At 37.8% G+C, this 27,919-nt stretch overlaps 1 protein-coding gene across 2 annotated transcripts; it reads right to left on the minus strand.

Moving 5' to 3' along the window:
- On the minus strand, positions 1 to 27,347 carry cds2 (CDP-diacylglycerol synthase (phosphatidate cytidylyltransferase) 2). Of its 2 annotated transcripts, none has more exons than XM_051684213.1 (13): positions 27,184 to 27,347; positions 19,716 to 19,858; positions 16,626 to 16,722; positions 15,694 to 15,791; positions 11,744 to 11,883; positions 8,942 to 9,000; positions 8,393 to 8,475; positions 8,193 to 8,280; positions 7,911 to 7,979; positions 6,533 to 6,685; positions 5,858 to 5,977; positions 5,621 to 5,724; positions 1 to 4,740 (listed from the first exon to the last, which is right to left on the minus strand). In XM_051684213.1, the coding sequence occupies exons 1-13, from the start codon at positions 27,247 to 27,249 to the stop codon at positions 4,608 to 4,610; spliced, it is 1,353 nt and encodes a 450-aa protein (XP_051540173.1). In that variant the 5' UTR covers positions 27,250 to 27,347; the 3' UTR covers positions 1 to 4,607. The 2 variants fall into 2 exon arrangements, with proteins under 2 accessions (XP_051540173.1, XP_051540165.1); XM_051684205.1 differs by lacking the exon at positions 27,184 to 27,347 and adding an exon at positions 26,639 to 26,849.
- Positions 27,348 to 27,919: the final 572 nt, after the last annotated feature.

Here is a 27,919-nt window from a genome sequence, read left to right on the forward strand (position 1 = left end):
TATTAAGCTTTCCTCTTTATTAACCATTTACAAATGAGCAAATCACTGTACACAAAGCTGCAGGGAAATCACATTTATCTGCTTTATCAAAATTACAAAACAATATGCAACATAAATACAGACCATAACACTTGTTGACAAAAAAAAATATATATATATATATATATATATATATATATATATATATATATATATATATATATATAATTTGTTCAGCAGAGAAGAGTTTTTTCTTCTTAATGGCAAACCAAAAGGGCTCAACACTTTTGAGTGGGGGAAACGTGTTTCTATTTTTTACTTAAGTGGTACTGAACAAACTCTGAAAAGCAGAGAGTACAACTGCACTGCACTGCAGTTTCTCACTTCAAGAGCTCTTGACAAGCACTGGTTACACCATTACATGAACATTGCTTCAAAGAAGGACGAAAATGTTGAGGTCAAATCAGACAAAGTAAAAAAAAAACAACAACATACAAACCACTTTACAACGAACAAAAGTATAATGGTCTCATCTAGCTAGTACCAGAGATAGCAATGCTTTAGCCCTCTCTGGTGGCAATACATGGCATGTACATGAGTCTGAGATCTGATTGGCTAGTTTACACAAGCTACTTCAATCACTGAAATTCAATTACAGCAACAAGATGAGCCAAATCTTTAAACATATATTGAAGACTTGGACACATTTGGCTCTTTAAAATGTTGTCTTTATGGTCACCCACACTCAAAAGCAGATATTTCAGCCCGTTCTTCTGACATCAGTGGTTGCCCAGCAACATGACTATCCTCTCTTTTTCTCTCTGGTGGCTATAAAACATTTACATTGCTCTGTTATTTTGTGTCTGGACTTTGTATGCTAATGTTTCAGCACAGGGGCCTACACATACACAGAGTACAGAATGGCTTAGAGGATGATTCAAAACAGTAGCCAAACACAACAATAATAATAAGGTATAATAGAATAATCTACTTCAAACATATACAGTATATACCAGTGGTTCTCAACCAGGGGGCCGGGACCCACTAGGGGGCCTCAGCACACTTCCAAGGGGGCCTCAAGGTGACTTAAAATGTATTTAAAAGAAGAAATATTAAAATAATCCAACTTAATTAAAATGCTAAAAATACTTTAAGATGTATGTCCACAAATTATGGACTCTTTCTGAAACTTCTAGAATCAAAAATGATCCATGATTAATTATTTTAACCAGACACGTCTAGTTTTAGGCGAGGGGGCCTTCAAATATTGTCTTGGACAGTGGGGGGGCCTTGGAGTCAAAAAGGTTGAGAACCACTGGTATGTACTATATAATCTTTAATAATATAAGGTTTGCAATTCTGTCAATAAAATTGGGTCATGGAACTGAACTGACAAGGTACAGTAGCATAAAAGAATGAATAAAATATCTTAGAACAGTAAAAAAGCAAAGCAAGCGAGAGAAAAAGCCAGCACCACTTAACATTGAAGATCACAACTTTAGTGTGTTATTGTTTAGCTTTTTCAAATGATATAAAAAGATGAAAAAATTCAAACTTGCATGACAGTGAATGGTGACTGAGGCTAACATTTTGTCTAATATAAGTTGTGTTCCACAAAAAGAAAGAGGTTTGGAACAAAATGAGAATGACAACATTTTTGGATGAAGCATCCCTTCAAGGTATGGCTTGAGCTGACCATGAAAGATCATGCAGTAAAGGAAACGGAAAAAAAATTAAAGAAAAATGAGATGTCCATGGTAAATAGCAGTGGATTAATTTTGGAAGATGAAACACGTAAAGTAACTATCACAGGAAACTCAGGTAATAAGCTGCCTTTTGTCTTTCACGGCCTGTGACCATATGGAACAAAAACCATTTTGAAATAATCCATTACCATCTTTAAAAACCCCTCACAGATCATCTTATTTTTCAATTTATAAACACTGGTCTGAAAGCACAACTAATCAGACAGCTTTTATGTGCTCATGGATCTTTATTGGCGAATGGCAGTGGACCGTAAATACAAACTGAGGCTTAGAGACTAACCAGAGAATCAGCCCATCTGATACTCAAGAACTTCATACAGGCAAAGTTATTCTAATGCGATTAATTTCCTTTACTCGATATAAACAGTTTTCCTCCAGGTTCATGATGACATGGCACATGTGTAGATCATAGTTCTAATTCGGTTCTATTATTGGATTGAGCATGTTGTACAACAGACAATGGTAAAAACAAAGAAGATGGAATGATGGAACAAAACTATAAAATTAACTGAGAGGAAGACTTGGTCTTGTACAGTGAAGATGGTACAAAAGAAGCATTTGTACGCTTATTTAAAAATCGCCCAAAACCAAACCAATCACTTATATTTATGATACCCCAGCCTGAGCCTTTAAGATAAATCATATTTAGCATGTAACAGGTCACAAAGCCAAAGCAAACCCCACCAAGGAAATATATTTTAGGCTTGATTAAGATTAGGTTGTAACCGATCAGTGTCAAAAAGAACATTCAAATAAAACTATCAATGAATAAAAATGAGGTGTTATACCCCTAAACATGAAATATGATGACGAAGAAGCTTAACATTCAGTATGAAATCAAGTTTATATGACACTAACTTCAAACTTTTGTAACTTGTAACAACTAATTATAAAAGATCCTTCTGTCCCTTTCTCTTAGAGGGCTGTTTCTGTGTAACTTCAAACAGAAACTGATCCAAAGCCACAGAGAGGGGCACATATCAATTCAAAGACAGACAATGCCTGAACATCCCTCTCATGCACTGAATATGAAATCTGCTTCCTCTTCTTACCCAATTGCCTTTAGAATACCAACAGTCTCAGAGAGCCGAACTGTAACAGTCACCACCTATTGAGTTAAAGCGCACATTTAGTATCAATGACCAAATTCCTCTTTGATTAAAAAAAATATTACAAACAGGTCACAACCAAGACTCATGGAATATAATATGAATCCACACTAAATTTGTGAGCGCTCTGTGGTGAAAATCCAATCTTTCAATGAACGATGCCTTATGGAAACATTTGAAAAAAGAAACAAAGAAAGGCTAGCCTGAAGTTGAAATGACAGTGTGATTAGCAGTGCATTAAAACAACATAAAATACAATAAACCATAAACACTATTATAAAACATTCAGACACTCTATAGCAGGGGTCGGCAACCTATGGCATGCGTGCCAGCATTGGCAGGCGGAGGGGTAATCACTGGTACGCCAGCAACGGCGAGAGAGTAAACTATTTTAATACAGACTATTTTTCAATGTGCATCTTGATGTAATCCTTTCACATGATCACACAGCGTGTTTTCACGAGAAAATGTGACAAGACTGCAGTATACCCAACATGTATATTAAAAATATACATTAAACCTGGAAATAAAGTTTTAGGATTTTGCAGGTGTGATTCACCGAAAAGAGCTAAATAGTTGGCATGTGTTGGCAAATGGCTTGCACGCGCAGCACGAGTCTCTTCACACTTTAATAGTGTTTAGTCTCCCATTCAGCTCATGAAAACACACTGCGTGATCATGAGGAAGGATTACATTAAGATGTATATTGGAATGCAGGTGCGAAAATCTTCTTATAAATAAAATAGCCTGCTCCTCTCTCACTGTTGCTTGCGTGCTAGTGATAACCCCTCTGTGTGATTTTGAAAAATGTATGACAAAATATTAAAAGCACTTTCACAATAGTGGAAAAACCAGCTTAAGCTGGTAGCTGTGTTTTGGAACATGGTAGCTGGTCATGAGCTGGTCATAAGCTGGTCGACCAATTAATTTCTTCCAAAGACCAGATGAGCTAGTATGACCAGCTGGTAGCTGGTCCAAGCTGGCTTGGACCAGCTCATGACCATCTTAAACCAGCTACCATGTTCCAAAACACAGCTACCAGCTTAAGCTGGTTTTTACACCAGGCACTGTTAAAATTCACATGCAGGATCATGATTATATCATAATCATCGGGTTTTGCACAACTTTTTCACTCAAACTATATGCTGATAATATCATCTGTAATGAAAAATGAACAATTAAACTAGAAAAATGCAAGTGGACCCAAACTTCAGAAAATCACATACATGCACGTTTTTTTTGTTTGTTAGTTTTTTTGTTTTTGGGGGGGGTTGCACTGACCAGGAAAATAAAAAATGACACTCCATGACAATAAGGTTGCCGACCCCTGCTCTACAGGTACAGAACATCTGTACACAAGTGGAAATGTACAGCTCAACTCACAAAGAACTGTAACACAGATGAAGCATCCTCTACATATATATATTATATATATATATATATATATATATATATATATATATATATATATATATATATATATAAAATTATTATTATTTTGTGGTGTAAGAGATAAACATAAAACGTTCACAAAAATAACATAACACAAGCAAAAACACTGATCTGTACTCACTCACTCACTCACTCACTCAAACACATTGAATAATGGAATGACCCTAGGTTTAAGTTCAGTTTTCTGTTGTTTTCCTTCCTATACACTTCCATACAGGTCTGGATCTGCTTCCGTAATGACCCTCTCCTCCCTCTATCCTCTGCCCACTGCGGTGGGCTCTCTCTGTGATGGTCCTTCAGGCTAGGCTGCCTCTTCCAGGGCAGGAAGCAGGCCTTTCACTGTCAGATGGGCCTTGAGTGAGTTGAAGATATGGAGCTGCTGGTCTGGTCTCAGAGCAAGAAGCTGCTGGATAACTTTAGCAGGGTTTGGCCCTCTAAAAAGGACGAGATATCAAATCATAATGTTTTGATTACCGTACTATAGAAATGGTCACGCTATTAATATACTCTTTAAATGTGCACTAGGTTTCCATTACATGTTCAACAACAAACACCAAACACACCTGGGCACTTGCTTGATGAAGCAATAATGAGCTTCCAAACAATAAAGTACAGTCAGACTTGCTCACTTGCTCAGATGGTAGTCACCTGAAGGGTGGTATTTTGTAATAATATCCAGCTAACTGTACATTATCCCACTTATAACAAAACAAACACAAAACAAAACAAAACAAAGCAAAGCTTAGCAAAACAAAACAAACCAGACATCTCAACTATAGACTATAAAGTGATACGAGATCAGAGTGGTGGTGGCGTAGTGGGCTAAAGCACAGAACTGGTAAGCAGAAGGTTGCCGGTTCAATCCCCACAGCCACCACCATTGTGTCCTTGAGCAAGACACTTAACTCCAGGTTGCTCCAGGGGGATTGTCCCTGTAATAAAGTCGCTTTGGATAAAAGTGTCTCCCAAATGCATAAATATATAATATATAAGTGATACAAGACATAAAACTATCCCAGCTATACAGGAAATCAGCTGCCGTTAACAGGTTTATTAAACAAAAATATCTGACTACAGAATGACATGATTGACCAATCAGAATCAAGTTTTCCAGAAAGCCTTGTATTTATAATATTAGTTCCAAATGCACAAACCATAATCTTCCATCAACAGTCTTACAGAATTTTTAACAAGCATTCAAACCATAAAAAGACATGGTCTTAATCATGTTTATCTGGTTATTATTACAACACTGATAAGAAATCAATTACAACTCACACATAACTGAACCATAAATGCACATGACAGACCTACCTGATAAAGCTGGCGATGTAAACATTTACAAATGTGGCCATGAGGTACTGACAGTCAAAGCGGTCCATAATTCCTCCATGACCTGGAATGGTGTTGGCAAAGTCCTGCAGAGATGAAGATCACAGACACATTATGACCACAGCATCAGACAGAGGAAACTGCTCACATCTGATCAAGACTCAGCATCAGTTTGTCTTTGATGCTTTGCTTTGATGGCCTCAGACCAATTACACCCACCTTGATCTTAAAGGCCCTTTTGAAGCCGCTGGCGAAGAAGCCTCCAAATGGTCCCATGATGGAGGCGAATGCAGACAGAGCGATGCTGTGGATCTGGAATGGGTACAACTTCACTGTAGTCTATGAAGAAAATGGGTGAGGGGGAAATGTTTGGATCTGTTCATAAGACACAGGCTATAAATGCATGGCATTTCAAAATACATAACACAGGAGCTTTCAACCTTTAGAGACCTAGGGACCACCTGCCCAGGCTCACAGCCAACCCAGGAACCTCCATTATATAAAAAAGCTTGATTTACTTGATAATACTTTATAAATAACATTTTTTATAATAACTTTAAAAATAACATTACTACATTATATAATGTTTATCAGATCATAAGCTAGAAATCTAATGAAAATGTATGTTCAATTGCTTTTTTTTTTTTTTTTCTTTTACATCTTTTCCACACTGACCACTTGGAAAACCTTCAGGAGGCCCATATTTTTTGGTCAGAAAGAATGATTTCAGTGACAAAGAACAGTGAAGCAGAGCTGTGACAGATCCACAGTGAATGGAAAGTCAGCAGATGGCTGTGTCTCGTAAATATAGACACAAAGACCAAAACAAGTGAGTGACAGGAGGAGCATGTGTGTAACACATGCTCCTCCTGTCTGAGTGTTTGAGTGCTTTACCCAGCCAGAGATTGACTGCAGTACAGATGGCAGGCTGTAGTTCTGAAGCTGGAAGAGCTCAGATGGCTCACAGTCCACCGTGAATCTGTTGGAGTCGTTATTAAACTCCACCGGACACACAAAGTAGCTGTAACCTGCCATTACATAGGAGAGCTGGAGAGAAGAGGTGGAGGGAGAAATTATATTTGCTGTTTAACAAATTGCAGTCGATGTATTAGAGGAACTGTCACCCTGAAGCAATCTAGAGTTAAAAGGGTTGTTCACCCAAAAATTAAAACTCTCTCATCATTTACTCACCCTCATACCATCCCAGATGTGAATGATTTTTAGAAGAATATTTCATACAGTGCAAGTGAATGGTGACCAAAACTTTGAGGCTCCAAAAAGCACATAACGGCAGCATAAAAGTAATCCATACGGCTCCAGTAGTTCAATCCATGTCTTCTGAAGTGATCCAATACATTTTGGGTGAGAACAGACCAAAATTTTTCACTATAAATCTTGACATCAGCAGTCTCTTTGGCGATCGTGATTTCGATTACAATTCCCAGCACATGCGTCAAGCGCTAGGAAGTGTAGCTTTGAGCTTGAAATCATGATCGTGCCTGGAGACTACAAAGGCCAAACGTAAAGTGAAAAGTTACATTTTGGTCTATTCTCACCCAAAATCGATTTGATCGCTTCTGAAGACATGGATTAAACCAATGGAGTCATATGGATTACTTTTATGCTGCCTTTATGTGCTTTTTGGAGCTTTAAAGCTTTGGCCACCATTCACTTGCATTGTATGGACCTACACAGCTGAGATATTCTTGTAAAAATTTTGTTTGTGCTCTGCAGAAGAAAAAAGTCATAAACATCTGGGATGGCATGAGGATGAGTACATGAGAGAATTTTCATTTTTGGGTGAACTATTTCTTTAAGTCTTTTGTTCAACACACAATGGTGCAAGAGGAACTGTCCAGTACAACTCTACAGTTCATGGATCACCCCTTCCAGGGTTTCAGTGTTGGACATTCAATACTGCCCATGATAAAACAGGCTTGTGCCTTTAACAGAGAATGTGGTGGTGTAGGTTATGACCAGGCCCCAACAGAAACTGCACCCACAGAACAGATTTCCACAGAATTTGAATGCATAAATTCTACAAAGTTTGTTTATTAAATGTTTTGGTTAATTTGATTATGGTTTCAGCTTCTAATAATAGTGTAGAACTCTCAGTTCTGTGTAACACACTTTACATAACAAATTTCAATCCATTCTGCAGATTTTCCCCAAAATTACTGTGGATTTTTTTTTTTTACTGTGGAAATTAGCAGATTCCATCTGGGCCTGGTTTTAATTGTTGTGTGAGAAAAGAAAGAAGGGTTTTACTTACCAGGATCCCAAACACAACAGTGGAGAAGAAGCCACCAATAAAACCCTCCCACGTCTTCTTAGGAGATAACTACACAAAATGTTAAATGAAGTAAACATACAGAATGATATGAATATTCAATTTGAATATAAAATACTATATAATAGAACGTATAATATATATTTAATTTTATTGTAATTCAAAAATAATATTTTGAATTCATATTTGAAGCTTAAATAATAAATAATCCTTTTGAATATTTTATAAATGTTTGGTATGTTCTTTCTTTATAAGAACACAAACCTTGATGAGAGGGGTGCGACCGAAAAAGAAGCCAAACATATAAGCCATAATATCATTGCAGATAACACAGGAGATGGGAACAATAAACCTGCACACACAAATCAGCTCATGTTATCATCCGAACAGATGATGTATATTGTGATGATATGTATTACTCATTTTCTTGTGGAGTTAGTGGTTGACAGGAGGCATCATCTTACCAGATCATTCCCTCAAACAGGTTATGAATGATTAAGTGAGACTGAGTCACCACAATCAGCAGGGTCACATGAGTCCAACCGAACTGAAGAGACACAGAGAGAAAGTGTAGAGTGTGTATGTGCAGCATGATAGAATATACGAGCATGAGAGTGTGTTTGAGTGAATGCAAGAGGTTTATTGAATTTAAATGTTGCACTTAAAAGGATTTGAGTCAATACAGAGTGGACTAACTTCTGTCATAGACAAAATGCAATATTTACGTTTCACAACAATCAGGGCTCCCACACCTCTTGAGCAATTAATTTCCTTTACTTTTTCAGTTGTTCGTGATTACTGGATAAGGCTTTTTTTAAATAATTTTATAGAAATTGTACTCACAATTGAGTAATTTCTAGCCGATTAAATGAGTGGAGCAAATCTAGAAAAAAACTATTTTCACTATATAAATTTCCATGACTTTTTCAAGCCTAGAAATCACAACTGAAAATTTCTCTAACTTCCAAGGTTTTGCATGACCATGGAACCCCAAACAAAGTACAAACACTCACCATGTAGAACTGCAAGCGGTAGTGCTTCTTCACCAGGCTCAGAACAAACATGCAGAACCCTGAAAAAGACACACACCTCTGATAAGAGAGACAGTTTCAGCAATGCCATCCCCACCTGTGTATATGCAACTATTTATAGGCCTGTCACAGAGCAAATAATAATGCCCTGTTTGACAAGATCCAGCCAGTGGCCAAGAATCCAGTTCAAACCAACTCAATGCTAAACCAACACATATTTATTAAGCATCCTGAAAAAGGAAATTAAACTGTAGAACATTTCATAAATTCTCATGGTGCACTGACACGTTTATAAACTTTATACCCACCACATCTTGTCTGTAGCCATTTGAACTGGCATTAGATTATACATTTTATGCCCACTGCTTAGTTTTTGTTTTATTTTGTAAAACAGATAATGGTTTACATAGTTACATAGACAATGTTTACATTCCAGCTAACCAGCAAATGGCAAATTGACTGAACATTATTCCATAACAATTGTTTTGACAGATCTTGGTAACGTCTAAACTATTCAAGTTAAAGAAATACTTTACCCAATAATGAAAATTCACTCATAATTTGCTCACCCTCATGCCATCCCAGATGTGTATGATTTTCGTTCTGCTGCAGAACACAAAGATTTGCAGAAAAATATCTGAGCTCTGTAAGTCAATACAATGCAAGTCATCAAGGTCTAAAAAAAGCACACAAAGGCAGCATAAAAGTAAACCATATGACCCAAAACGTTTATTTGATGTCTTCTGAAGTGATACAATCGATGTTCAGATTAATAGTTTAAAAAAAGTTTAAAATATTGATCAGTTTCTCTCATACACCTATTGTATCACTTCAGAAGACATTAAATAAACCTCTCGGGTCATTTGGATAACTTTTATGCTGCCTTTATGTGCTTTTTGAAGCTTCAAAGTTTTAGACCCTGATGAATTGCATTGTATTGACCTTCAGAGTGGAGATATTTTTCTATAACCCATTGTTTGTGTTCTGCAGAAGAATGAAAGTCATACACATCTGCGATGGCATGAGGGTGAGTATATGATAAGAGAATTTTCATTTTTGGGTGAACTATCCCTTTAAGCAAGCTAAAATTGAGCCATGGAAAAATGGTTTTAGTAACATATGCTTAATAGCTCACACTGAACTATTCACTGGTCCTCAGAGTCATGTTTGAGCCTGAGCTGAAAAAATACTCATAAACGCAACAGCACACCCACTCGTGTAGACTACCATGAGTCACCTACACATTTTGGCTGTAGCTTCTTTGAGATCAGCATCCTGTTGCTGCCATTTTTGTCAGTGCATGTCATTGTCTTGGTGCATCATGGCTCCTAAGGAGCTAAATAAAATTATTTTCTTACACTTGGACAATGATAAGTAGAAAAGGAAATGACATGACTAGAGTGAGCACTGTAACCAACTAAGCTTAACTATTACTGTACAACACTAATGCAAACACTACTGCAATAAAATGCGAAGGTATTTTGGTGTATCTGAAGCATCTGACAACAAGCAATACATACGTAAAACCCAATAGCATGATGTCAAGTCAGTTTTAGATAAAAAAAAAAAAAAAACACACTTTCACAATACATAGAATTTTGAGGCAGATTTACAGAAAATAGTGCCATAGTACCCCCAATGAGCAAGCCCAAGGTGGCAGTACAGGCTATATTCTCTATATATGCTGATCTGTTAAGACAATCACAAACCTCCACTGGTTAACAGACTCTTTTTCACTCATTTGGCTAAGATGAAATCTTGAAATATGCATTCTTGCATTATTTTCGAAAGAGAAAATGTGTTTCATAAGCAAGGCAAGCACAGACAGGCAGAGACACTAACCACATCCTGCACAACACAAACCTTATGCCTAAAAATAAAAAAACAGCCACAAAACATTTAGCTATTGCTCTGTCACCACACCTGTGTGTGTTAAAGCTGAAGTGTTTAACATTTGTGATGTTAAAATATTTTTTCCAATACCAGTTTAATATGTCTTGTATCACCCTGTTGGGTTTCTTTTGCAATAACAACCGGCTGACTGTACAGTACATTATTCTGCTTATTACACGGCTACAAACCAAATACATAAATACATGAACATAAAAAATTTATTTGTGTTGAAATTATGTAATTATGTGAGAAGCAATAAATCGCTGAACAGCTGAAATCCATCTCTGGTTTGCGTCAGAGTTCTATAGGTGCTTATTTTGTGAAAATGATCGTCTCACTCCTCATTATCCAGCTTATTACAAAACTACTTGCCAAATAAACAAATAAATGTGCATGAAACATTAATTTGAGTTGAAGTTATTTTATTAGCCTACTTGTAGAGAGATCGCACAGTGATCTGAGAAGCAGGAACGGTGGCTTGCAATACCCGGATGAGAGGTCTGATACGTGGATGTGCGGTTGTTACTGAGCAATATCAGATCGCTAGATGGCGCCATTGACCAATCAGAATACAGTATTCCATAGAGCCGTGTAATAACCACATATAGTTGATAAGTAATACATTCGAAGGTTGATTTCCTTGAAAACGTAACCTTGTGGTTCTGTGGTGCAATAAAAATTGCTCTTTTTGAGCAGCTCATCCAGTCCGACAGCAACTTTGACTCAACCAATGGCATGAGTTTGGGGTGGGATTATCTGTTAGTTTGCTCAACAGCAGAAGGTGGGAGTATTCAAAAAAAGTTGTTTAAAATCAATGTTTATTTTTGCAGTTCCATTTGGTGGCGGTGGGTGAGATCAACTGGTGTGCTTGTGGGAAATAAAGGTTCTAACCTGTGAGGTACAAGGCAAAGGAAATGAAGCGATGGTATTTGCTGAGGATGCGTAGAGGCTCCTCCCTCTGCACCAGAGTGAAGAAATAATCTGTCACCGTTTCCCCATAAAAGAAGTAGTTCACACACAACAGGAAGTACCTAACAGAAAGAGTTACAATTAGCAGTCAGACACCATTATGACAAAGGCCGTTCACATCAATTGATTAATCAATAGCAGTAGCAGTGGTGGCTCAGCGGTTAAGGCTCTGGGTTACTGATCAGAAGGTCGGGGGTTCAAGCCCCAGCACTACCAAGATGCCACTGTTGGGCCCTTGACTCTGACCCCAGCTTAGCTGGGATATGTGAAAAAAAAGAATTTCACTGTATATGTGCAAATGTATAACATGTGATAAATAAATACAATTAAAAAAAAATTAAATTAATCAGTTTGTTTCTTATGGTTGTGGAAATAATAATGATAGGCCCCATTTGTAAGACACTGGTAGCAACAGGAAGTGGTCAGCCTGTAATCAGCAGATAAGAGTATAAGGAGGCTAAGACTAGGTCTACATGAAAGAACACTGTACTATTCTAGACAGCAGGGGGCCTCATTTATAAAACATATGTATGATCAGATTTTATCCTAAATTCCATGGATTTGATCTTACCTCAACTGTGTGGAATAAATCGGGATTTATAATGGCAGAAACTTACGTGAAACTGTTCTTATATGTACGTCAACTGACAAGCATGCATACAAACATTTTAATGCTTATGCTCCAGTGTGCGCTGACTTGATTTTTTTTAAGTGATGCAAATACGAATCAGTGGCTGACTGAATTTATTAATAAATTAGTGAGAACGTTTACGTGTACAAGAACATTCCGAAATGACTCAGAATGTGGGTTATAGATTATGCATAATAGAAATGTTTTATTTTGGAAATCCGCTGTAACAGACTATTTATTTAGCCCTATCTGCACGTTTCCATGATAAATTAATTTTGAGACCTACGAATTAACAGGCAGGTGTAATATAAGGTATGTAATATGTTCAGCACATTTTTGGAGCGAGGAGGAGGAGAGATAGTTAAACATTGCTAAATCAGCTTACAGATTTAAAAAGCACAGCAACAGTCTCATATAAAACTCGCCTACATTTTTTCTTCAACCACGACTGCTGTTGTTGAGGACATGATTAAAAACAAATGATTTGACTAAAATGCAGCATAACCAATGGCAAAAGTGAACAGAAGAGAACAGTGGGAAATCATGCGCATGTAGTTTATACAGAAAACAATTGTAATGTAGCTAGGCAAAGCATAATTCATTATATGTAAATGTGCACATAAACCTCTTTTTAAGAAATAAAGGTTCAGCAAGAACATGGACATTGGATGAAGAATGGTGTGGATTTACAGTAAATGCTGTCAATGAATATATTTATTATTGATAATGAACAAATAACTGATGATGAGTTGTTGAATATGCTGCATATATGTGCAGCTGCACTCACTTTTTAAAAAAAAACCTTGGTCAACCGCACAAGAACATTCCATATGAATGAATGAATGAACGAATAAATAACTTACGCATGCGCTTTTATTGTATTCTGTATCACTATATTAGAATATTTGTGGCCGTTCTGTAGGTGGCATCCATGTGCTCGTTCACGTGTTCATGTTTTTAAGTTGAATCACAATTTATAAAGTGGGATGCATTTAATAACATTTCTTCGTGCGTACGGACGTTTTATAAATCGTTCGTAGGAACATTTAGGAAATTGTCCTACGTTTACATTTAAGATCATTTTATGAACGTCTTAATAAATGAGGCCCCAGGATTTGACTATGTGATCCTACACCTGATTTGACAGATAACTAATCTACAAAAACTAAAAACGACTGCAAAGAAAAATTTCACCAGTCTTTGAAATGTTCAGGGTGAAAACTAGTCAGGATGTCATTTTTCACCCGCAAAAGGAAAAAACAAGAAATTATATTTTGCATAAGGTAATCGAAGCCTATTTTTGGGACACTTAAGACTTATGACAGTCAAGCACATCCAGCAATGCAAAGAAAAAATTCTCTCTCATTTAAATTGTAGAGTACAAGCAAAGTCATTGTAACACTTGCTGCTCTGAAATTAATTTATGCTGGTTTTTGTAAAAAACAAAACAAAAAACAGTAAGGGACTTTTTTTTTTTGCATACTATAAAAGTATGATTTTTATAGTACGCAAACTATATTTTTATTTGCACTACACTAGAAAAACTATACATCATAATGATCCCAAAGATAGGCTTCATTTTTTTTCATGCAAATATCGTTTAAAATTTTTCCTTCTTTTGATTATGGGGTCAAATATGACCCGGCATTTTTTAATTAGATTCAAGTTTAATTGAGCGGTAATTGTTCCACTCAGATTATCTCTCTTGTTAGTTTCGACACTTTAAAGGGATGATTCACCAAAAAATGACATTTCTGTCATCATTTATTCATACTCATGTTGTTCCAAACTCATACAGATTACTTTCTTTTGTGGTACACAAAAGGACATGCAAGAGGTCTGCAACCCGACCCGAGATCGACAGGACACGATAAACCGTGGGGTTTCGGGCCGGTTTTGAATCAGTTTTTCAAGTATGACTTCGGGTATGACTATGCATGACTTCAAGGTTGTCTATGTTTCACACACGCGCTTTCACTCACAGACATGTGCGAACGAATGTCTTAGGGGCAGTTCACATTAAACGCGTTTTTACAATGTAAACATGCGCTGGGCAGACACTTTAGACTGTTGCACAACGTATCGCTGTTTCTTCAGCATCTCACACAGTACTGCAGCATTGTTTAGACACAGGGTCAAGTTAAAAATAACTTTTAAAATGCATTTTAAGAGACACCTGCATTCTGTTTCATTCAGTGCACTGCGTCTAGCTTTTTTTAAGCGCAGGTTTCAAAGATTTGGCGTTCTGAAAAAGTTAAGGCTGCAAAGATAACTTCATGTGACTGTTACACATGATTCCATATTGTTCAGCACCAAGCAAAGTTTGTGTACTTGATAAATGGCAAGCCATTGTTTTTTCCCTTTTGCTCTGGTGTGCTGAGGGCCCACTGTGCCTTGTTAAAGCTTTGTATGTTTTCTGTTACGAATGTTTTCTTCGATGCTCACATAAAATGAGCAGATATTATAAAGAGAGTGAGCGTTTTCCGGTTTGTGCTTTAAATCTTAAGTTATGGGTCGTGTCCAGACCTAACTTTAAATGTGATGATACTTGTCAGGTCTGGTCACGCAGCCTTGGGTATGAGTCAGGTTCAGGATTCATTTTAAGGTCAGTGCAGACCTCTAGGATATGCTAGGCAGAATTTCTCAGTCACAATTCACTTTCATTGTATAGAAAAAAGACGCAATAAAAGCGAATGTTGACTGAGGATAACATTGTACCTAATTTCCTTCAGATGAAGGACAGTCACAAAGGGTGTGTAAATGATGAACGAATTTTTATTTTTAGGTGAACTATCTCATTAATATCACTTGGTGTAAGCAGAACTGAGATTTTTGCTAGATGTATCAAATGTTGTAGCCCACCACTGAATTTTAAAGCTCATTGTCACATTCACATTAATAAAACTTGGTGATTCTTTCCTTTCAAATTTGAAAGGAACACTACAGTTTGACTGCGGGCAAATCCGGAGTGGGTTTACTGTACCTCTATATAGCTGCAGATAGCATGTATAGCTGGATGAATAAATGAGAGCAGCAGTTACTAATTCAACACAAGAAATTGAAACAACTTGTAAGACATCAAGCCAGAGCCACAAAAAGACAAGATGAAAGATGACGATTATCTCTAATTACAGGCTTGCACAGAGGGAGAGAGATCTGGTGAGAGAAATAATGAGAAGGGGGAGAGAGGGAGTGACTGAGCATGAAAATGAAGGTGACAGGTGCATGACGCAGGTCTCACCAGCTTAGTGTTCTGAACCAGGGCAGGTGGTACGAGTGATACACACTGTAGCCAATTGTGATGATCTCATGGAAGCACTTGATCTGAACGCACATCACCTGTGAGAGAAAGAGAGAACGATAACAAGATTATAAGACCAAGAGGCAACAAATTAAATCTACAAAATGCTTCAGTAGCATCTATAGTATCTGTAGCCATCTCTTGGATGGTTAATCACAGAATAAAATGAACACTGATTCTGCAAAGTGACATCGTGAGACCAAAAAAAAAAGTAATCCGCACTTCTGCATAGGCTATTATGAAAACTAATTTCTGGCCCTGCTTCCCGTGTAGACAAAGTATTATATAGCACCTTTGAAAAGATAGCAGCAGCAGTAAAAATGCTGTGGCAAATGCTGTCAGAGCTTCTCAGCTGCTGGGTGAAGAGTGCTGCTTCATTATCCTCATTGCACACCTGTTACATTTCTCATCTAGATCTCCATCTGTGATGGAGGTCTTTTCTCTGTTGTGTGTATCCATCAATTATGCTTTTTATTGCATTAAACTAATTAAATATTTATATGCATATTTAAACTTTATAGATTATTATCTACCTTCATTATGCATCATAATTGATTTAGAAGGAAGGTTCACTCTCTCAGGATTTCATCTGTGGTGATTTATAATGGATTGACAGTTTCTATCATTATATAAGAATGGTCAGGGTGGAGTACAGACTTTACTGCCTACAGTCAATTTTTTACCCATCCAGAGCTGCCTTTTAACCGCTATGGTTGCTGCAGCAATTATGCATTTGTTGCAGTAAACTGCTTAGAGGCAATAAAATAATATCCAATTCTTTTTTGACACTGGATCTGTAAGGCAGTTCACCATCTCAATCGTAAAAATATGGCATTTGGACTCCAAAAAGTACGGGAAGAGGGGACACTCACAATCATCATCAGCACCATCGGACCCAGGTAAATAATGAAGAAAAAGAAGGAGATCATGGCCAGAGTGAGGATGCCCCGCACCCACCAGTTCTTCCATCTGCAGGGGAGACAAACACATTAATGCAAAGCAAATTGGGTGGAAATATAATCTTCCTAATGTGAGAGAGGACTAAAAGCTTATGTGCACTGTTCCTGCGGTTCACATCAACTGACCACAATTCAGCTCTGGAGTGGAGTGCTTTAAACACTACAACATCAACAAACAAATGGAGATAAAAAACTCAGTGCTGTAAATAAATATGTATTTTATATAATGGAACCATTATTTTACTGATTAGTACTTTATTAAAAGATTTCTTGTATTTTAAGATAACTAGATTCTACATTTTATGAAGACAATGTGAGTGTGCAAAACTCAAAACCACCACTATGATAAGGTGTTTCTTTTCAATGTGTTTTCTAGTGGTACCTAGGGTTTTCTAAGTGGTTGCTAGGGTGTTGCTCTGGTATTTCGAGCATTTTTTGTTCAATGCTACAGTATATGGTAGCATGGGTGTTCCAAGTGGTTGCTAGGATATTGCTATGGTGTTTTGAGTGTTATTTATTTTTTTTGTTCATTGCAACATAGTAGCTAGGGTGTTCTAAGTGGTTGCTAGGGCGTTACTATGGCGTTTTGAGTGTTTATGTTCATTGCAACAGTATATGGTAGCTATGGTGCTCCAAGTGGTTGCTAGGGCATTGCTATCGTGTTTTGAGTGTTTTTTTAATTTATTTTTTATTCGCGGTTTCAATATATGGTGGCAAAGGTGTTCTAAGTGGTTGCTGGGGTTTTGCTATGGTGTTTTAAATGTTATTTGTTCATTGCTACAGTATGTGGTAGCAAGTATACGGTAGCAAATTCTGCTGCAAATAAACGCATTCAAATGCATCCTATTTATACATGTGATTAATCAACATATCCACACCATTTATGGAACATCTTACATCTGCACAACAAAACGAAAGAACATGTGAATTTGAACTAAATGACGCACTAGTCAAAATATGCATCATTTGCGTTGCATAACTTGCATTGTGAATATGCGTTTTCCATAACAAACATGCTACATGCAATGTGTCCATTCATGGAAAATGAAAAACATAAAAAATTCAGAATACACGCTAACTTCTAAAATCTAGCTTAATACTTCCATCTATACATTATTATTTCAGGAGCTCAGGTTTTTCACAACAAGGACAGTAGGCCTATGTACATTTATACTGTATGTTTGATACATGTTTACATTAGAAAATGTTTATACATTTTTTTCTAAATATTTGATAAAAGTTTGGTCTGTTACAGTTTGACACTTTTTATCCATTTTGCACATCATAATCAATTAAAAGATATTACTTTTTGACTAAAATTTTCATTTTTGTCAGTGCAAAACTGACTAAAATGAATCAATATGACATGATGAAATACTGAGTATTTTTAAAGGACATTTTCATCAAAAGACTAAAACTGTGACTAAAATGTAAAAATGAACACAGCAGTTGATAAAGCAAGTGAAACTGTAGGCCTAATAACATTGTAAACTAAAAACACAAAATGAGCAGTAATGGGGATAAAATATACTTTATTAAACATGAAAATAATATGTAGCCTACAAGAAGTCCATTTCAGAAGTCATACGTATTAGTAAACATGCACAGTAACTTCCCCTGACAACAGATTGCGATCGGTAAACACACGGGTAATGTTCGATTCATAAAAGCATTACCCCCACCAGACAACATACTGCATCCAATTCAAAGCATTATAGCAGGTAAACAACTTTGTCAAACAGAAAACAGATAAACATCCATCCAGACTGCAGCGATGCCATCCTGAACTGCGTGATTGTGACTAACTGAACTAAACAGCGTCCTCAGCCGGAACACGTAACAGCCGGTACTTCTTTCCTGTGTTTATGGACATGACGTCATGACGCAAAGAGGAACGACATAAACCAGCGATTTCACGCCAAATCCGACCCGACAGCTCAAAATATGTACTTAATAATGGCAATTTGTTCATTTTTAACCAAAAAAAAATCTTACATAGTGCAGCTTTAAACAATGAAGTTGAAATAATGCAAACTGACTGATTCAACAGAAAATATACCATCGATGAACAATCTCAGAGCGCATGGTAGGTCTGTCTTTAGAGATTTCTAAGTCATCGTTATTTTTTATGGGATTTTCACTTCCGCGTTCAATGTTCGAGCATTCTGCTGATGACGAAATTTGCGTCACGGGTCCTGTACGTAGACGCTCAGCGTTTGTGTCTGACCTAAGTATACTTTGGGCTTAAAGGGTTAGTTCACCCAAAAATGAAACTTCTCTCATTTACTCACCCTCATGCCATCTCAGATGTGTATGACTTTCTTTCTTCTGCAGAACACAAATAAAGATTTTTAGAAGAATATCTCAGCTCTGTAGGTCCATACAATGCAAGTGAATGGGTGCCAAAATTTTGAAGCTCCAAAATCTATATAAGGGCAACATAAAATATTCCAAATGACTCTGGTTAAATCCATATCTTCCGAAGCGATATGATAGGTGTGGGTGAGAAACAGATCAACATTTAAGTCCTTTTTCCTTTACTTTCAATTTCTCCTTGTTCTGTTTTTGGTGATTCACGTTCTTTGTGCATATCAGCCCCTACTGGGAAGGAAGAATTTATGATAAAAAATTACTTAAATATTGTTTCTCACCCACACCAATCATATAGTTTCTCAAGATATGGATTTAAACACTGGAGTCATGTGAATTACTTTTATGCTCCCTTTATGTGGATTTTGGAGCATCAAAATGTTGGCACCCATTCACTTGCCTTGTATGGACCTACAGAGCTGAAATATAATTCTAAAAATCTTCATTTGTGTTAAGCAGAAGAAAGAAAGAAATACACATCTTGGATGCCATGAGGGTGAGTAAATCATGAGGGAATTTTCATTTTTGTGTGAATCATCCCTTTAAGTATGAGCAATAGCAGTAAATAGAGATTTTTAGTGATGATCACAAATAATTATTTCTTTGTGCTTTGTTTTAGGAATTTGTTGTTACCGGGAGGAGAGGCCTGAGAGGGCTTTGTTGAGAACCTCTGGTGTGTCATCAGCAGAAACAGGAACTTCAGGAACCCCAGTGTCTGGTTTAGTCTCACTATCTGAGGCTCCATCTCTCTCTGACCTGCCCTCTGTTTCAGATCCCTGGAGACAGACAAAGAGAGAGAGAAATTAATTCATCCATTAGTGTTTGTTTATTGGCAGAAAGAGTTCTGCATACTAAACAGAGGCCACCAAAACAGCAGTTTGAAGACACAAAATACAAAAAGCACTGACCCTAAGTTTAGGCTGTCACTGTGGCGTTTAAACTACAAATACTAATGACCTGCCTTCATCTCCATAGCAACAGGCTGTACAATGTGTTATCGTCAAATGGGGGCCGCACCAGTTGGCTGAGCTGTCACGATTGTTCTAAAAACCTCTTTCTCTCTGTTTGATATTAATAATTTGGACCTGCTTAAAGAAAGCGCCCCCAAGCTAATAGACCACATCCTGCATTGACACTTAACAGCTTTCTCCAAACCAACGGCAAGGCAAGATCTACAAAAGGATCCAGGGTTGCCATAGAAATGGACTACATCCTGAAATTAAGGATGCCAGAGTTAAAAATAACCTCCCTCTTTCCAGCCAACCTCCTCCCTCGTCTTTCAACCACCCCACCGACCGCAAATAGATCAACAAAAACTGAGGACATCCCACTTTTTCTGAGAGAAACAGAGAGGGTGGAAAAGAGAAACATTTTCAGTCTTCCTGCCAGATTCGTCCCATGTTCACCTCTGAGTATGAGCCACAGAATTTGGCTTACAGCAGTGTTGCTGCATGTTGGCCATCTGGAAATGTGGAATTCCTTGACTAACGCAACAGCAATAAAATGACAGACTACATTTGAGATGACTGATGTTAGCCATTTGTCAAGTGTTTTTTCGAGTCATTTACAACTGCAAGACAAATCTATGTCTGATATTATTGACTGAATTACTGTAGATCATTACATGGAATATTAATTAGTTTAAATAATTTATTATGTGAGAACATAATTATTTTATTATGTGAGAACATTAAGACTGTAAAGTGATACAAGAGACTGATTGGAGTGTTTTTGAAGCTGCAGACACCAATCTGGATGAGCTCACAGATACTGTGACATTATATATCAGTTTCTGTGAGGATATGTGCATTCCTACTAGGACTTATTTAACATTCAACAACGACAAACCATGGTTTACAGGAAGACTCAGACAGCTTTGTCATGCCAAAGAGGATGCTTACAGAAGCGGGGATAAAATCTTGTATAATCAGGCCAAAACCACACTGACTAAGGAAATTAAAGTGGATAAAAGAAGCTACTCTGAGAAGCTGAAAAACAAGTTTTCAGCTAACAATCCTGCATCAGTGTGGAGATGCCTGAAAAATGACTAACTTCAAGACACCATCCCCCAATACTGTAGGGAACCATCAACTGGCTGAAGATTGAATCAACCTGTGCTTAAGATAAGTAAAGAGGTGGTGGCCCGGGTCTTCCGGAAACAAAAGACTAGGAAAGCACAGGGCCCAGACGGTGTTTCAACCACTTGTCTAAAATCCTGTGCTGACCACCTGGCCCTCATCTTCACACGGACATTCAACAGATCACTAAAGCAGTGTGAAGTTCCCTGCTGCTTCAAATGCTCCACTATCATCCCTGTCCCAAAGAAACCCAAGATCAAAGGACTTTGACTACAGACCCGGCTTTCAACACCATCCCAGCTCTCCTATGGAATAAATTAACCCAGCTCTCTGTTCCCACGTCTATCTGTCAGTGGATCACCAGCTTTCTGACAGACAGGCAGCAGCTAATGAGACTGGGCAAATTCACTTCCAGTACATGTATGATCAGCACTGGTGCCCCCCAGGGATGTGTGCTCTCCCCACTACTCTTCTCCCTGTATACCAACAACTGCACCGCCAAGGACCCCGAAGTTTGCAGACGACACTACTGTCACCGGCCTCATTCAAGATGACGATGAATCTGCATACAGAAGGGAGGTTGAACGGCTGGCTCACTGGTGAGGTCATAACAACCTGGAGCTCAACACGCTCAAAACAGTGGAGATGATTGTGGACTTTATGAGGAACACCCCAACACTGACCCCACTCACCATTCTAAACAGCACTGTTGTAGCAGTGGAGTCATTCAGGTTCCTGGGCACTACCATCTCACAGGGACTGAAGTGGGAGACCCACATTGACTCCATTGTGAAAAAGGCCCAGCAGAGGTTGTACTTCCTTAACCAGTTGAGGAAGTTCAACCTGCCACAGGCGCTGCTAATCCAGTTCTACTCAGCAGACATGAGTCTGTCCTCTGCACTTCAATAACTGTCTGGTTTGGTTCAGCTACGAAATCGGATATCAGAAGACTACAAAGGACAGTTCAGACTGCTGAGCGGATTATTGGTTGCCCCTTGCCCTACTTTCAAGAACTGTACACTTCCAGAGTGAGGAAAAGGGCTGGTAAAATCACTCTGGACCCCACTTACCCAGCCCACTACCTTTTTGAACTGTTGCCTTCTGGCCGACACTACAGAACACTGAGCACCAGAACCGTCAGGCACAAGAACATCTCAGGAACAGTTAAAACTATACTAAAATTATGTGCGATACACAGCCTAGTCAGTTATATAATTTAGCATATGCTACCTCTTCTGCAGTACATTCTCTTGCACTGTATATAACAGATTTGTACATACTATATGTATATTTTTGTCTTGTGTATTTCTATATATACTTATATTTCTATTAGCTTTTAATTTGTATTGAATTGTTTTATTATTATTATTATTATCTCTATCTTGTTGTATTGTTTGTGCACTGGAAGCTTCTGTCACTAAGAAAAATTCCTTGTATGTGGAAGCATACTTGGCAATAAAGCTCTTTCTGACGCTGCAGTCAATATACAAAATTATTACAGGGCTCTCTGGAATACTCGATTCTGATTGGTCAATGGCGCCATCCAGCAGTCAGATATTGCTCTGTAACAACCGCACATCCAGGGATTTAGACATATCAGAACGCTCATCCAGGTTCTGTGAGCCGTCTGTCCTGCTTCTCAGATCACTGTGCCATGTCTACAAGTAAGCTAATAAAATAATTTCAACCAAAACCAATGTTTCATGTGCATTTATTTATTTACTTGGCAAGTAGTCTTGTAATAGGCTGAATAATGAGTCAGACAGTCATTTTTACAAAGTAAACACCAACAGAACTCTGACGCAAACCAGAAGGGGATTTCAGCGATTTCTTTCTTCTCACAAAATTACACAATTTCAGCGTAAATCAATATTTCATGTCCATTTATTTGTTTATTTGGCAAGTAATCTTGTAATAGGCAGAATATTGAGGAATCAGATTGTCATTTTCACAAAATAAACACCAACAGAACTCCTACTCAAACCGGAGGTTGATTCCAGCTGTTCAGCGATTTCTTTCTTCTCAAATTATATAAAATATTGAATACATATTCGGTATATTCTGCTTATTACAAGATTACTTGCCAAATAAACAAATAAATGGACATAAAATATTGATTTGCGTTGAAATTATGTCCATGTATTTATTTATTTGGTTAGTAGCCATATAATAAGCAGGATAATGTACAGTCAGCCGGTTGTTCTCACAAATAAACCTGTTCAGGGTAATACAAGGGCTTCAAGGCTTCGCGCTGGGGTCCTGATCACCCACTCTGGGTTTATTGTGTGATAACAACCAGCTGACTGTACATTATCCCTTACATATTTTACAGCAGAATACAACAACAGACCAATCATAATCAAGTATTCCAGAGAGCAGTGTAGTACATCTTTCTAATACCTTGGGCTTATTATTATTTTTATTATTATTATTATTATTATTATTATAACAACCTAAAAAGTTTATTTTTTATATCTTGAGAAAAGAAGATAGTAGTGAATGAGTTATTTATTTGATATGAAATATATTCATAATGTCAAATGTGAGCTATATGGTTTAAATCTGCAAAAACAGAAGTGCAAAAATGTTTTAGAAATGCAAAATATTGTTTACTAAAAGAAATCATATTCAGATTTATTTTATCATCTTTTGTTTATCTTGTATTTATCTTTCATACTGGCTTTCTTAAAATGTTGGCCTGACATGAGTTTAACAGATCCAATTCATGTTCAATGGAAATTATTTATTGTTAGAACACAAAAATGCTTCTGGTCATCTTTATAAATTTTCAAAGCTTAATTCCTAAGCAAAAAAATTAACCTGACTGGTAAAATATCGGTATCTGCCCCGGTGACCCCCTAGATATAGGCAGTAAGGGCAGGCTCAAATCATGGCAGCGGCTTCTAGCAGCAGCACTTCTGGTGTCATGCTCAGATGCCGCAGACTTTACAGCATGTGCCGCTGTTTGTGGCTGGTGCCACTGAATTTAAATGGCATATGCCACTGTTTATGGATGATGCCGCTGCATTTACGAGGCAGATGCCGCTGTATATGAATGATGCCAGTGAATTTCTACGGCATCTGCCGCTGTTTATGAATGATGCCAGTGAATTTACGAGGCAGATGCCGCTGTATATGAATGATGCCAGTGAATTTCTACGGCATCTGCCGCTGTTTATGGATGACTCCAGTGAATTTACGAGGCAGATGCACTGTTTATGTATGATGGCGCTGCATTTACGAGGCAGATGCTGTTGTATATGAATGATGCCACTGAATTTCTACAGCATCTGCCGCTGTTTATGAATGATGCCACTGCATTTACGAGGCAGATGCCACTGTATATGAATGATGCCACTGCATTTACGAGGCAGATGCCATTGTTTATGAATGATGCCAGTGAATTTACGAGACAGATGCCGCTGTATATGAATGATGCCAGTGAATTTCTACGGCATCTGCCGCTGTTTATGAATGATGCCACTGAATTTACATGGCATCTTCTCTTGGACTATTTAAATTGTCGTTCACCTCTGGCCACTGTCCTTTTAACCAATTCATGTCCATAACAGAAACAATAAGGGACTATCCTACTGATTTTATGAATTGTTAACATTTTATTCAAAATGAGCAGGTGGTAATACAGAAAGGATGTTTGTTTAGCTACATTTTGTTACTCAATAGCCTATTAAGACTTTGTTTGCTTTGAAGCAGATTTCATTTAATTGGATCAGTTCATTTCAATAGATTATCAATGCAGTATTCCCAGTGATGAGAGAATAAGGTCTGTGATCTGTTAATTTTAAGAACGCACTGTAAGGGACTATCAAGTAATTATGATAAAAATATTAGACCTAACAGTAGTATTTTGATTGTATCATACCTATAATACAATACGATCATATTAAAAAGGCCTTTTTCTATTGGCATACTTAGTATTATTTTATAAGAAGTTTTTATTGCTATTATTTACAGGATGAGGTTCCTACATGCAGGTACAAAATATTACAAACATCTTCATTACCACAACCAATTCGAGGAGAGCTACTTTTTTTCCAAGAATATTTGTCCTAAAATTTGATTTGCTGTTCATAGGTTACATTATGATTCAAATGCATTCAAAATTCACCAGAATGCAGGAAGTATCTCTGATACTCACATTTTCTTTCATATTCATATACAGCGGCATCTACCTCGTAAATTCACTGGCATCATTCATAAACAATGGCATCTGCCTCGTAAATACAGTGGCATCATTCATAAACAGCGGAAGATGCCGTAGAAATTCACTGGCATCATTCATATACAGCGGCATCTGCCTCGTTAATGCAGCTGGCATCATTCATAAACAGCAGCAGATGCCGTAGAAATTCACTGGAATCATTCATATACAGCGGCATCTGCCTCGTAAATTCACTGGCATCATCCATAAACAGCGGCAGATGCCGTAGAAATTCACTGGCATCATTCACATACAGCAGCATCTGCCTCGTAAATTCACTGGCATCATTCATAAACAGCGGCAGATGCCGTAGAAATTCAGTGGCATCATTCATATACAGCGGCATCTGCCTCGTAAATGCAGCGGCATCATCCATAAACAGTGGCATATGCCATTTAAATTCAGCGGCACATGCCGTAAAGTCAGCGGCATCTGAGCATGACACCGGAAGTGCCGCTGCTAGATGCCGCTGCCACGATTTGAGCCTGCTGTCTCTCGAAATAGGACATAATTCTGCAAAACTGTAGTTTTTAACTAATTATTTATTTTTAAAAATTAGCCTGTACTGAAATAAAACATGGTTACGTGGACCTGCACAAAGTCAACTTTGTTTTGAAGCCTGAACACTGAAATATGAATGAGGGCAGCACAATTTTTCATTTGCATAATCAAAAATTTGGGTAAACCAATGCCTTGGTGTTTGAGATGGGCAAAGTGGATCTCACAGGCTTGACAGAGAGCCTGCCACTACACTAGCAAGCAAGTTTATAATTATACTTGGTTCTTTCTTTCTACACATCAGCGTGGGCTGAGAGACTTTTACAACCCTAAATATAGAAAAGGCTGTTTCTTTCTTCTTTTGAAGAGAAACCACATAATTCCCCAATAGCAAATATGACAAAAATACAACATGCAGGTCAATCTCACAACCCAATGAGGAAATTCTCAAGAACTATTGACCAAGAACATTTGCAGACAAAGCCTGTGAAGAGAGCTTACTCAAGAATTCCTTAGAATGTAGTCCATTCAAACACACAATCATATCCTACTGACAAAACCTGCCCTTTGGTACCCAGAGAACAGTACAGACACGTTTTTTTGAGGTCTCCACAATAATGCACTATTAATTTGGTATAAGTCCTATAGAAGAGTCATTTTTATACTGTGATCTTGCCATAAGGTTTAGTTTAAAGTTTGAACCAATGTACTCATGCTATAAGTCAAAGGCTCTTCTTGACATATGAATGTTCACTCACCCATCTGCCCAGATCTCTCCAATTCTCCATAATTTCTACCTTAAATTCCACCCAGCCTGAAGAATAGTCCATGCACTCCAGAACTCAGGTAAAAGCACAGTTGATCCAAACCTCCTAAACCTTACTGCGAGTTCAAACTCACTGCCCTGAACAGTGCAAGGATTGTTCATGCCATGTAATTTCAATAACATGGCAACTGCAAGAAATACACTGGTGCCTGAAAAGTGCGTTTTGTTGGACAGGAAACCTTCAGTACATATATAGCAACACAGGAAGAAAATCATCTCCAGATCCCTGGTGCTCTGACTCTCCCTATGAACACAGCTATTATTTTAGAGTAAGGATAGCTAGAAGCTAAGTATATTCATCAAACAATTTCATATCAACGCATAAAGCCGATGATTTGATTTTCCTGGGACGTGACATGTCACATGCAAGCGTGATACAAAAACATCGACCCATAGCAGATATTTTCTCCATGCATGACAGACAGCATGTAGATTTTGACAGCCATAACAACATCCATCTTTCTCTTTATCCGTTACCTTATCCTCCGAGTGCTGGTACTGCAGCTCTTTTTCCGTCGCTCCTCGGTGTCGTATTTCTGTCATTATGCCCTCGGTTTGTTGAAAACAAAGGCCTAAAAACGATGAAACAACAATCGACGAGGGTTGCTGTTCGTTTTCAATGATTGTTTTTGGGACGGGAAGGCAAGTGACTGCGCATGCGTACGGAAGCGTTAAAGGGCGGGGGAGCGACATCTGGTGGTCCGGTTTTGAGAGGACAGACAGACAGATAGGCTGTGTTTGTGTTTTGAAGGCTGCATGCTAGATAGGATGCGTCCTTTGAAGGCTGCAGTATACCGAGTGTCCTCCTTTAAACAAATCTTGTTTAAACAAGACGGTCTTCGTAGGACAAACGGAAACGGAACGTAACCTGGTTGCTATGACAGCACGCTACTCTTTAACAAGCGCGACCGCTTTGAGTGAGAAGGGAACAAAGTCCCTCTGGAAGGGAATGTATGAGGTACATTTTAGGAGAGTTATAATTATGTAAAAAAAAAAAAGAAAATGGATTTTACAGGTGTACTTTTAGTCTAATACTTTATTTTAATTATATATTAATATAATTATACATATTATATACGTCGTTCAAAAAGCTCTTGTCATCACTCTCTCGGCTGAGCAGTTCAGTTAGAGATAACATACGAAACACTGCCATCTTCCGGACGTTAATGTGAATGACATGTCCAGCATTGTTGCCGAACTCAGGGATTTTCAA

This window comes from Myxocyprinus asiaticus, chromosome 4 (assembly GCF_019703515.2).
Source record: "Myxocyprinus asiaticus isolate MX2 ecotype Aquarium Trade chromosome 4, UBuf_Myxa_2, whole genome shotgun sequence".
Lineage (NCBI taxonomy): Eukaryota > Metazoa > Chordata > Actinopteri > Cypriniformes > Catostomidae > Myxocyprinus > Myxocyprinus asiaticus.